The following is a 12314-nucleotide window of genomic DNA, read 5'->3' as shown; positions in this document are numbered from 1 at the left end:
AGGTACTGCAATTTCTCCTGCTGCGGAGAAATTGTCCAAAGGGGAGGTTACTCCTGAGTGCTCGCGGGTGATGGCTATCGTATAAAAGGAGACTATTCCTGTTGGTGGCCTTTCTGTATAGAGTGGTACTAAGGCCCATGTTGGTGAGTAATGTCCTTAAGTCAAGGAAGGGGATGCTTGAGTCTGACACGGTGTGTGTGAATTTAAAAAAAGGCATTTTGTGTATTGAGCCAGTTGCAAAATTCCTCACAAGTCGTTATGTCCCCTTTCCATAGTATGAGGATATCATCTATGTATCTCTTCCATAATGTCAAGTTACTTCTGTATGGATTGATCGGGTTCATGATCACATCTTCCTCGAAGATAGCCATGTAAAGGCAGGCCACACTAAGGGCGAAGGTACTCCCCATGGAAGTACCTTGGGTCTGCTGGAATAGTAGTGTGTCGTACTCAAAAAAGTTCTCTGTTAAGGCTAGTGTAGCACAGCTCATGATGAAGGAGATGGGGGTAGGTGAGATCCAATCCCCCTTAAGTAGGTTGGACTTGACTGCTTCCAAAGTGACTTGTTGTTGGATGTTAGTGTTTAATGCCTCCACGTCCAGGGTGACCAGTAGGTCCACCCCGTCACTACCCACAATGTTATCAATGATGCGGAGAACATCAGTGGTATTCTGCACAAAAGAGGGTATCTTCCTTATCAAGGGCTGGAGGAAGTGGTCACAGAATTTTGAAAGTGGTTCAAGCAGGGACCCTATCCCTAACACTATAGGTCTCCCTGGAACAGGTGTGATGTTCTTGTGGCTTTTTGGGAGCGTATAGAAGTAAGGTATCCTAGGGTCTTTTGTCACTAGAAAGTCCGCCTCCTTCCTCGTAATCCACCCGTTATTTTCAGCTTCAAAAACCAGAGTAGTTATTTCTGCCGACAGTCTTGGGGTGGGGTCCACGGCTAGAGGGGTGTAGTGGTTGCTATTGTCAAGTTGCCTTCTACATTCTCTGTCATAATCCACAGATGATTGAATTACAATGGCCCCACCCTTATCCGCCTGTTTGATGATGATATTGCGATCATTGGATAGGAACTTAGCTGCCTCATTTTCAATGTTAGATAAATAGTGAAAGAGTGGAGCTCTAGGGATGTTGGTAAGTAACTTAAGCACAGCTCCCTCAAAGGCTAGAATCTCAGGGGGTATCATACTATTGTTAGGAGTGAACCTAGAAGGATTGTGCAGCCCAGTGTCATCTTGCTCAGGTGTGGTTTTGTCGTGAAAGAAGGCCTTAAGTCGCTCCTTCCGGAAGAAGTTCTGTAGTTCACACATTTTATTTAATTTGTCCGGAAGGGGCGTGGGAACAAATCCCAGGCCCTTCTCCAGGACTGACTCTTCGGTAGGCGTAAGGAGTCTAGTGGAAAGGTTAACCACTAAGCCCTCCTTCCCCTGGTCATGCTCCTGGTCTCAACTGAATGTGGGGTTTGATCCTGCCACTGTACCCCCTTCTGCGCTCCTCTTCTTCGCCCTCTTCCTTTGCCCCAACCTCTGCCTAAAAAAGAGGGGTTGTTCATCGGAAAGTATTGGGGAGGGCCTTGAGGGTATATTGGGTACTGCCATTGTGGAGGAATAGGGCCATGGAAAACTGGCCCATTGTCAAAATTGGGATATGATTGGAAGTTGAGCCTACTTTGGTTGTAGTTCCCCCAACTCCCAGTACTGGAGTCACTATTAGATGACCCACTTCTACTTCCATTGTCTGAACTCTCATCGGAAGAATAGCTTGTCTTGGATGTGGTATAGTCATCCTTAAGGTAGGGGTAAACCTTCTCCTTATCAAACTTAGCCACGTCCTTTTGTGCCCTTTTGTAGGGCGGTGCGAGTGGTACCACCAAGCTCAGAAGGGTGCCATGGTAGAGTGGGCCCGTATACTGCACAGCAGCACCTATGTTGCTGGCTGGACCCTCAGCCTGTGTAGTGGTGTTTCAAGAAGTGCACCCAGGGCCGTAGCTTAGTCAGTGAAATTTGGGGGGAAGGGGGGGATGGCTTTGAACAGTAAATTTCCAAAGTAAAAAACAGTATGCCGAAGGGTAGAGGAATGACCAAGGTTTGGGAAACACTGTTGCAATGAGGAACAGGTTCAATACTGATTTGCATTAGCTGGGCCCCTGCCTAAGCTTCTGATAACAAAAATAATAATGTTAAATCATTTTAGTTAAATGAGGACTACGTGAAAAACCCAAAAAGATCTGGTACGGTGTTGCAATGGTTCTCATCCTTCCTCCATCACAGATTCCAAAGAGTGAAGGCGAACCACTCTCTCTCCTAGCCATCGCCAGTATCCATGGGGGTCCCGCAAGGGTCCGCCCTATCTCCCATACTCTTCAACCTGTTCTTGGAACCATTAGCTAATGCTCTAAATTTCATGGACATCCTCTTCCATATGTGTGCGGATGACACCCAACTTTATCTGAAAGTCTCCTCCCCCGACTACATCGTTTCACTCAACACTACCCTTTTGACTACTCAAAGCTGGTTAACTGAGAACCACCTCCTGCTCAATACTTCCAAAACAGAATTCCTTCTCATGTCTCCTCCGAATCACACTCTTAAGTTAGACCTCTGGATGAACCACCTCACCGCTTTCCACTGCTCCCCCCTCATTATTGACTCAGCTAAATCTCTCAGAATCACCTTGGACATGCACTTGAACATGAAGACTCTTATATAGCAATGTTTGCAAGGGAGCTAACCGCCTGATGAGGACACTCAGGAATCTCAAACCTTTCATCCCACAAGCTGACTTCAAGCAAGTGGTCCAAGTGCTGGTTTTGTCGAGGCAAGACTATGGCAGTGCTATGCTCTGTGGTCTCCCCAAATATACCTGGGCCCCACTAAGGGCCTCATTGAATGCGGCGGCCAGATTGGTCACGGGTACCAAAAGAAATGCGCACATCTCCCCAGTCTTGAAATCACTAAATTGGCTACCCTATGAAGCAAGAATACCGCTAAAGATTGCCTGCTTATCACACAAAGCCCTCCATTTCAAAACCCCCAGTTATCTAGCGCAAAAGTTGGAGCTATCCGGAGGGGTTAGACCCTCTAGGAGTGCTAACTCCCTCCTCCTGAACCCTCAGATCTTTCACAAAAGGAGAACGTGTCACCGAACTTTCTCCGGCTCTGCTCCGAAGATCTGGAACTCTCTCCCACCAGAAATATGGAGAATCTCCTCCAAGATCACTCTCAAAGTGGAAGTAAAAAGATTCCTTATGAACAAGTTCCTACCTTAATAGGGTGCTGGATTGTCTGCTCTATTGCATTAGACTTACACCTTTAAGCACTGCGCTGGATGTTATTCTTGTTTTTTTTTCCCTTCTCGAATCATCTGTTCCCCTCCTTGTTCGCCACGTATCAGTGTTATCTTACTCTTTGTCGACCCCTTCATTTGTATCTGTTCTTGTGCTGTGAGTTCTATTTTGATATGTGTTCTGTTTGGTATTCCGATTTGACTCATGTACTGCAACCTTTACCTTCCTCTCCCTCCAATTGTAAAGCGCTCTGATATCCCTTGGGCTCATGTTCGCGCTATATGAAACTTTATAAATAAAATAAATAAATAAACTCCCATGACTGCATTTATTTGGGGATATCACACCCCAAACACACACCCTTCACCCCCTGAAGCTATGCCCCTGCCTGCACCCAGTTCAGTGGTTCTTTTATCCTACTTCTGGCTGGACTGGCCATAGAGGGCACCAAGTGTTTCCCCAGAGGGCTGACAGGGTGGGGCCGGTTTTGGACCCCTGGGGGTTGTTTTTGTTACCGGGGCTGCAATATCGCCCCTCTGTAACAAAAGCAAGTGCAGTGTTTGCATGAAGGTCAGCCCCCCTGTTCCCACCTCGCCCCGCTCCTCCTCCACGGCCAGCCCAACTCAATTCCCAGAGCCGGGTTGTGTTCTTATTCCGGCCCTAGCTTGACCTGCACTACCTGCCGAAGGTGGTGCAGTATGGGTTGTGCATGGAGCTCTACATGAGCAGGGGCTGATGGATGCTGGCGCTCGGGGGCTGCAGGGGTCTGTGTTACGCCACTGGTAGGTTTTCACCTGCCATGCATTTCTCTACAAAGGGGAGACAGGGGGTGTGCTCATGAGCAACGAGCCTGACTTCATGCATGTCTTGCCTGGGCCAAATCATTGTTTATTAATGATAGCGTCATAGAGTGAAGTGATATATTGAAGGAAATAACTACTGCGTTTACAATATAATGAAGACGAAGGTAAAATCTTTCAATTGAAAACTAAAAGAGCATCTCTGGGTTTAAATCCATTTACTGCTGCACACTCTCTAAGTGATGGCAGCCGGAAGGATGTCTTATCGCGCACATTGCCTCTTATCAGCGCACAGATTCCCCGGAGGTGGCGAGCAGGATTCCTTACCAAAAGAGGCAATGAGATAGCGACACGTACAGCGCTCTTCCTCTCCTCCCAGCCAGACCCAAAGTGCTCAAAAACAGCGCAACATGAACCACACCGCTCTGGCGACTCTCATCGAAAAATGCGTTCTTCAAATTCTGGAGAAATCCCTGGAGGAAGAGAAGACCCTGGGCCAGAACCTCACCGAGGATGGTGAGGCCCTCGTCAAGCCCTACGACAACGCCTACTTCTTCATTCTCTTCGTCATGCTCTTTTACTCCTTCCTGGCGCTGACTGTTTTCTTCGGCTACGTCCGGTCCAAGAAGCAGGTGTCGAAGAAAGACCCGTATCAGGAGTTCATCGAAGACCGCAACAAGAAGAGCAAGTGGAACACGGCGCGACCTGTGGAGAAATATGATTTCGAAGAAGAATGCGTTTTATGAGAAAACGGACAAAGGACAAGGTACGGTAAAAAATACAATTTACATTAAGGTTTCATAAAAAAATACAGATCACTTAAAAAAAAAAAAGACCGTTGGGCTAGGTCGTGGGCATGGCCTATTAGACAGATATCTTATCTTGCTGCCTCAACTGTTGATGTTCCAGCGTGTCGCATGTCTAATTGTATGGTTAGCATGCACTCCTTTTCAAATGTGTGCAAGTTGACAGGAAAAAGTCGCTGAGAGAAGTTAGGATGCAATGACAGAAAACAGCAATCAGCTATTGTAGTTTAAATTCACCTTAATATTATGTTTATTAAAAAAAAGCCGCCAACAAATCATGTTTTTTCGAGACCGCACTTTTACAAAGCTGTATTGGGAAGCGTTTGAATACCACATTTTTAGCTACAGGACAGGTAGCAGGATATTTCAATAACCCGAATCTGGCTCGTAGGCAATAGAGCGCTTTGCAACACAACCAGACTACATTACACATTTTTTTCAGAGAGTTCAGTTGATTTGGCTAGCCGAAGTTGAGGTTGGATCCAGGATTGGACCCTGTTTCCTCCTGCCCCAAGGTCGGCCGGTCTAGCCAATAGGCCACACCTCCGTTTTTTTAATATCTAAATACAAGGATGTTTATGCATGTGAAATTGCATGAGATCTTGCACTTACCGCTCTTGAAGATAGCAGACATGCGATATGTAGCAGTACATAAAATACAAGCCATTATTATTATTATTAAAATTAAGATGACAGGACGAAGAAGAGAAAGGCATAAAAAGAAAAGGGCATAAAATAGTGGTGTTGACTGACTCAATCGAACACGAGCAAATAGATGAAGAAACATCAATTAATAATTTCAAATGTTACAAGATGTCCATGCTTCTTTGTGCGAGCCCAGCAGTGTTAACAAGTCAAAGGTAACCTGTATACACAAAGTGACATGGAATTGAGAGTGAAAAACACATCACATGCCCTAAAATAATGTTTATCGCCCATTCAAAACATTCCTCCCACCGTTTTTTTACAGACTCACGCACACACGCACACACATACACTTGTTACCATCCTTGTGGGGACTATGTGTGAATACCTGCCTTGTGGGGACCAACCCTTCCCAATGTTTTTAAAACATACTAATAACAGAAACAGTTAAGAAAAAACGTAATGATACAGGATCCTGCTTCACTTTTGCAAATTTATTGTTATTTATTCGTGCGCACAGCACCATCCGTGTGGGGACCTGAACACGTGCTACCATCCTTGTGGGGACCTAGTCTGTAACATTATTTGTGATTGAATACAGTCGAAGGCACATGGCTAAATGTTTATTTTATCAACAATATACACAAACAACATGATAATCTATTCATATATGAATTGCTGCATATAAACTAGGGGTGTACATTAAAGACATATTATTTTAATATGCCAGAAAATATCATATCATGCTTAAAGAAAGACACTTGAAGCTGTATGCAACCTATTTATTAGTGCTTACAATCTTAGGAGATTCTGGAACTTACACATACAGAAATTAACATATGGAACCAAGAAATATGGTCAAGTGGAACCCACGGCTTCATTAGCTGCTTACATTTTTGCTAAAATAGATGTTCAAGTCCCCACAGAGATAGTGGGTGAAGATCATTGTGCTTAAGTCTCCATAGAAATAGTGTGTACCTTCAAAGCTTAAATCCCATTATAAAGAGAGTAAAGCTAATGATGTTCAAGTCCACACAGAGGTTGTGTGTAATTATAGGAATGCTCAAGTCCCCACAGAGATGGTATGTTATTATAGCGATGTTTATGTCCCCACAGAGATAGTGTGTTATCATAGAGATGTTCAAGTCCCCACAGAGATGGCGTGTTATTATAGTGATGTTCAAGTCCCCACAAAGATAGTGTTTTTACAGTGTTGTTCAAGTCCCCACAAAGATAGTGTGTTATTATAGCGATGTTTAAGTCCCCACAGGGATAGTGTGTTATCATAGAGATGTTCAAGTTCCCACAGAGATGGAGTGTTATTATAGTGATGTTCAAGTCCCCACAGAGATGGTATGTTATTATAGCGATGTTTATGTCCCCACAGAGATAGTGTGTTATCATAGAGATGTTCAAGTCCCCACAGAGATAGTGTGTTATTATAGTGATGTTCAAGTCCCCACAAAGTTAGAGTGTTTTTACAGTGTTGTTCAAGTCCCCACAAAGATAGTGTGTTATTATAGCGATGGTTAAGTCCCCACAGAGATAGTGCATGAAGGTGATTGTAAAAAACAAAAGGCAGTAGTAGTGTCTGACGGATCGCACCTCAGAAAAAATATATAGTCAGACTGGGCAATGATACATATTTTTAACTTCCCTGGTCACTATTAACAATGGAACAATTGGTTGTGGCGCCTCTAAGGGTGACAGATGTACCGTACTACCTTGGGTACATAAATACACAGGTCACACACACACACATATGTGATATTTTCATGAAAACTATTTGGACTATGTACAGTAGTACTCTAAACAAATGCCAAAATTCCATTCACAAACTTCCGGCTGGTGATTTTCTCCAATCGTAGCTCTACTTTGTGGAGAGCTCCACCTGATAGAGAAGGTCTCTAGACAAGTAGTTATATTTTTAGTAGCAAATGTGGGAGGGACAACGCAGAGTGGTTGAAAAATGGGAATTAATTACAAAAAAATTGTGGATGGGTTTTAGGAGTGGCATTCCAATATAAAACAGAAAACTACAAAAAGGTAATACAATTGCAAAACACAAAATACAAATGAAAAAAATGACTACATTAGTACAAGTGACAAAACAAGATCAAATGTACTGCAGCCCAGCCTTGGAGTATGCCACATACCACGCATGGCCCACCCCTGTTAATGCAACTCACTCCCACAGAACTCAATAAAGGCAAGGAATAAAGCAAACACATAGGAAAACATAAAATAAATTAAATAATATTTTAAATAATACTTTATTTCAATTCGTTTAAATTTTATGGTTAAATAATTTTTAATGTTGTTTTTTTTAAATATATATATAATAACATTGTCATAAAGCATATTTTAAATGCTATATTTTTTAGTCCAAAGTGGAAACACAAATAAAATGTTTCTTAACTTGCATCCAAGAATCATTTGACTCAAATGATACTGTAAGAGATGAGAGGGAAAATGAACATTTAATTTACTGAACTGAATTTAATTACAAAATATTTTAAATAAAAGTTAAAACATTAATTTAAGTAATGAAGAAATATATTAGATTTCAGTGCAGGTGTATCGTCACTTGTTATACTGATGGTCCTATGTAAATAGGAGTTAGTGAAATGTGTTGTAATAATTTTAAATTAGAAAATAGGTAATATATTTTTTTGAAAATAAATGCACCGACATAAAGACATAAAACTACTAATAGTAACTTTTCTCAGTTTTAGGAATCATCATCCGCTCATTTTGGGATTTGGAGATTCATCAATCTACATCTAGGTCTACGTCTATTCAAGGACATGGTGAATTCCAGCTATTAGGAGATTTACACCGAGGTGTAGGTGTAGAGCTGCATGTGAGGAGGCCTTTGCATGCAAACTTAACTTTGTGAATAGGACACTCTATGTTGACAAAAGGCTTCCTCTGCTTCAAAACGTTGCTCTCACCTACAGAGGCTTTTGAAGGTCCCTGTCTCAAACTGAAATACCAACAGAATGCATACAAAGACAAGCCTGGAAATGTCTTGCTCTTTATATGTTGCCTTTTTTTTTTTATCTTTGTGCAATAGTGCATGCAATACAAGAACAGTATTTTAATAAGAAAGAACATTCTGCTGGAAATGAAATGGTCTATAACTTATTTTTTTGTGTTATGTTTAAAGATTATTTTTTATTTTGGGTTATTTTTGTCAGACAATGGAACAATTCTTTATAAACAATATTATCCAAATATGAGTAAGCAGTACCATATGTATTTGCATGATACTTTAATAAATCATTTGATGGTAATGCAGTATTTCTTTTAGCTGGGAATATCTTCTTTACAAGATATACAATGTAAGTATTCCGTCAGAGGTGAAATAATACATCTAAGTGTCAATAGCAGGATTGTGAGTCAAAATATTAATGCCCTGATACTGTCTTAAAACAATAGCCGAAGGGGGATAACCAAACAAACCAATGGCTGAAGGGAGCCGACCCAAAGCCGGTTATCTAGAATTGTACACAAGAGGTTGGATTTACTAGATGTACAAATGTGTGCACATTGATATGTCCTGAAGCAGCCCACTGCAGCATGTAACCATAGAGAAAATCGTGTAATGTAACATAGCAGACCAAATGTAATTGCTTTCTTAAAACTTAGTTAAGATGCTATATGAATATCTGAAAGTTAACAATCATTGCTCGTGTGAAATACACATTCCTGAAATATACTGCAGTATACATTTATAAAGTGCTCTTATAGCAAAAGGGCCTGAATAATCTGGTCTAGTTAACAAAGTTTTAGAAAAATTCCAATCTAAAGGCAAATCTAAAATGAAGCCTCGAAGATAGTTAGACAGCTGTTGGAATGACTGTGGAGAGAGTGCCCAAACTTTGGCTGCTGCAAAATTGGAGGAGGATCAGGGTCTCATCCACATATCATTTCAACCCATGGGGAATTATGACTTGTGCCAGAGGCTATACATAGATGATAAAGAAGCATGGTGGCACCCAGGAGCCTAAGGGAACACTACAGAGCAGCACCCTGGCTTGTGGAAAATAAAGAGGGCTGAAAGATGATGGGGGTGTGTGAAAGTTAGCAGTAAAATTATTTTCTGTTTTTATTTCACCTACATAGCCCAGCACGGAGAGAAAATACCTACATCTATCCACTTTTGGAACAAAAGGAAAAAGGATAGATTCCGTCTCTAAAGATAAACTCAGGAATACTGGTCATTTAAAGCAGCAGGGTATCTGCCCATTCCTTTTACTAATGGGCCATCATCAGCAAAGCAGAAATATCGAACCACAGAGATCTGTTCAAAGAAAAGTTTTCTGGAAAGAAGAAAGACGAATTATGTTTGCAATTATTTGGTAGGGCTCATTCAGTAAACACTTTATAAGCATATTTTGTCTGTTTAAGTGGGTTCTACTACTCTTTTATGTAATGTTCAGCTTATAACAAAGTAATTGAAAATAACTTTTGGGTGCTGAGTTATGTATGACTATGAACACACATAGTTGAAAAGTAGTGGAGCTCTGTACAGGGCCAAAGAGGTAACACAAATGGTGAGCTTGTTAATTCAAATTTGTTTATTAACAGGGTGTCTATGCCAAGTAAGCAAAGGGAAGTAATTGAATAACGAGAAATAAATTAAACGGAGGCAAATAATTTACTTAAATGAATTCAGTAATGTTAATTCAAATTAGCTATTCTACTAAGGGCTTTTTCACTACAAGTTCACTATTTAAGTTTTGGAATGTGAAATGTGCACCTAATATTTCCTCACATGGTTTTTGATTTAGTGATGCATTTGTAAGGCAATTCTATTGGTCGATGAAGCACATATAAGATTAAATAGACTGTAGTATCTCATTTTTAGTGGCAAGTAATGTAATGATTTTACATGAATATATATATATTTGTATGTATGTATGTATGTATATATATATAATATTCACTGAAAAAACCATAGGTTTCACACATGTTATAGTTAGCGGAAATTTTACTGATAAAAAACCTGTGAAATTGCCCCGTTATAGTTAGTGCTGGCAACTATAACTCACGCGACCGCAATCCTCTGCTGATGCTAATACTGTATTTAGACACTTATTTGCCCATGTCTTCTTCCATACATTTTTAGCTATACATATATTACAAATATTTTTTTTTCATAAAGACACATATGTCATCAGCAGAAGATTGCGGTCGCGTGAGTTATAGTTGCCAGCACTAACTATAACGGGGCAATTTCACAGGTTTTTTATCAGTAAAATTTCCGCTAACTATAACATGTGTGAAACCTATGGTTTTTTCAGTGAATTTGCAAGGTTTTTTAAATGCTAATTCCTAACTATAACGTGTGTGAAACCTATGGTTTTTTCAGTGAATTTGTACGGTTTTTTAAATGCTAAGTTACTTTACGCCATTCGAGGCGTGCGCGCCCACTTAACGCAGTTCGTTCCGTGCACGGTTTTTATCAACTTTAATAAGCCCTGTACATTTGGTGGCCTTCGGCCACCAAAAGCACAGGGGGTGGGGTCAATGTGGATAGTGTTTTTTTTATTTCGATTTTATCATTTCATGTTGCCAAAATTAAGTTTTTTTTCGCAATTCATAAGCCCTGCACATTTGGTGGCCGCAAGCACAGGGGGTGGGGTAAGTGTGGATAGTGTTTTTTTATTTTTTATTTTTTTACCGTACGCTTACGGTAAGCGTACGGTAAGCGTACTCGGCGAAATTGCCGAAAAAAAAATAAAACCGTTTTTGATCTTGGGGGATGTTTGGGGACTCCCTCAACATGACTATGTGGGAGGGAGTTGTCAAAACAGCCCAGTAACATGTTTTTGGCCATCATGTTTGATAAATAACACTCAGTGCGAGAGACAAAATGGCGGACGCCACTTCCTGGTTTCGGCCGATTCGAATGTTTACTAAGATCTAAGAGCCAATCAGAATCGCGCTCGCGCACGCCACCGTACGCTTACGGTAAGCGTACGGTAAGCGTACCGTAAGCGGGCTCAGATATATATATATTGATTTAAAGGCTATTTTCTCAGAATCTACTGAACAGATTTACACCAAACCTACAAAAGGCACTTCCTTGACCTAGGGACTACCTCTCTGCCAAATTTCTAGTAATTCTGTTCAGCCGTTCGGGCTGTAGCTCGTTCTAAAGGTCCTATGGAAAAATGCATGGGAAAAACGCGTTTTGGGACCCCCCTTTTATCTCAGCCCCCGCTTGACGAATCCCCCCGAGACTTTCAGGGTAGGAGCGGAGCGTAGCGCCCCACCTATTTTGAGAAATTCGCGAGGATTCATCGACCGGCGCCAAAGTTATTCAAAATAGAATGTTGCGGATTTCCTATGGAAAAGGGGTCCTAACTATAACTACCTACTGGCGACCGCCAGTAGGTAATATATATATATATATGTATATATATATTCACAGAAAAAAACATAGGTTTCAGGCACGTTATAGTTAGGAATTAGCATTTAAAAAACCTCATGAATTCACTGAAAAAACCATAGGTTTCAGGGGTGTTATAGTTAGCTGGACTTTTCACTTGTACAAAACCATTGAAATTCCCCCGTTACAGTTAGTTCAGCTAACTATAACTCGCGCGCCCGCAATACACTGCTGATGACGTCACATATTACATCACTCATGACATGGTCAGTGACATCACTCATGACATCACTGATGACATCTCAAATGACATCACTGATGACACCACTGATGACATCATCCAGTGAATGTCTGTTTTTCTGAAAATTAAA

At 41.1% G+C, this 12314-nt stretch overlaps 1 protein-coding gene across 3 annotated transcripts; it reads left to right on the top strand.

The window, feature by feature from the left end:
• The first annotated feature begins 4447 nt into the window (after window positions 1-4447).
• Window positions 4448-10365, top strand: LOC146785289 (potassium voltage-gated channel subfamily E member 3-like). 3 transcript variants are annotated; one of them, XM_085636410.1, is made up of 2 exons: window positions 4448-4858; window positions 9672-10365. In XM_085636410.1, the coding sequence occupies exon 1, from the start codon at window positions 4503-4505 to the stop codon at window positions 4836-4838; it is 336 nt and encodes a 111-aa protein (XP_085492536.1). In that variant the 5' UTR covers window positions 4448-4502; the 3' UTR covers window positions 4839-4858; window positions 9672-10365. The 3 variants fall into 3 exon arrangements, with proteins under 3 accessions (XP_085492536.1, XP_085492537.1, XP_085492535.1); XM_085636411.1 differs by lacking the exon at window positions 9672-10365 and adding an exon at window positions 8279-8846; XM_085636409.1 differs by lacking the exon at window positions 9672-10365 and adding an exon at window positions 8273-8846 and having other exon boundaries at window positions 4456-4858.
• The last annotated feature ends 1949 nt before the right edge of the window (window positions 10366-12314 follow it).

The sequence above is a fragment of the Triturus cristatus genome, chromosome 11, assembly GCF_964204655.1.
Source record: "Triturus cristatus chromosome 11, aTriCri1.1, whole genome shotgun sequence".
Taxonomy (NCBI): Eukaryota; Metazoa; Chordata; class Amphibia; order Caudata; family Salamandridae; genus Triturus; species Triturus cristatus.
The sequence above is the reverse complement of the archived record's forward strand: the minus strand, read 5'-3'. Positions and strand labels throughout refer to the sequence as shown.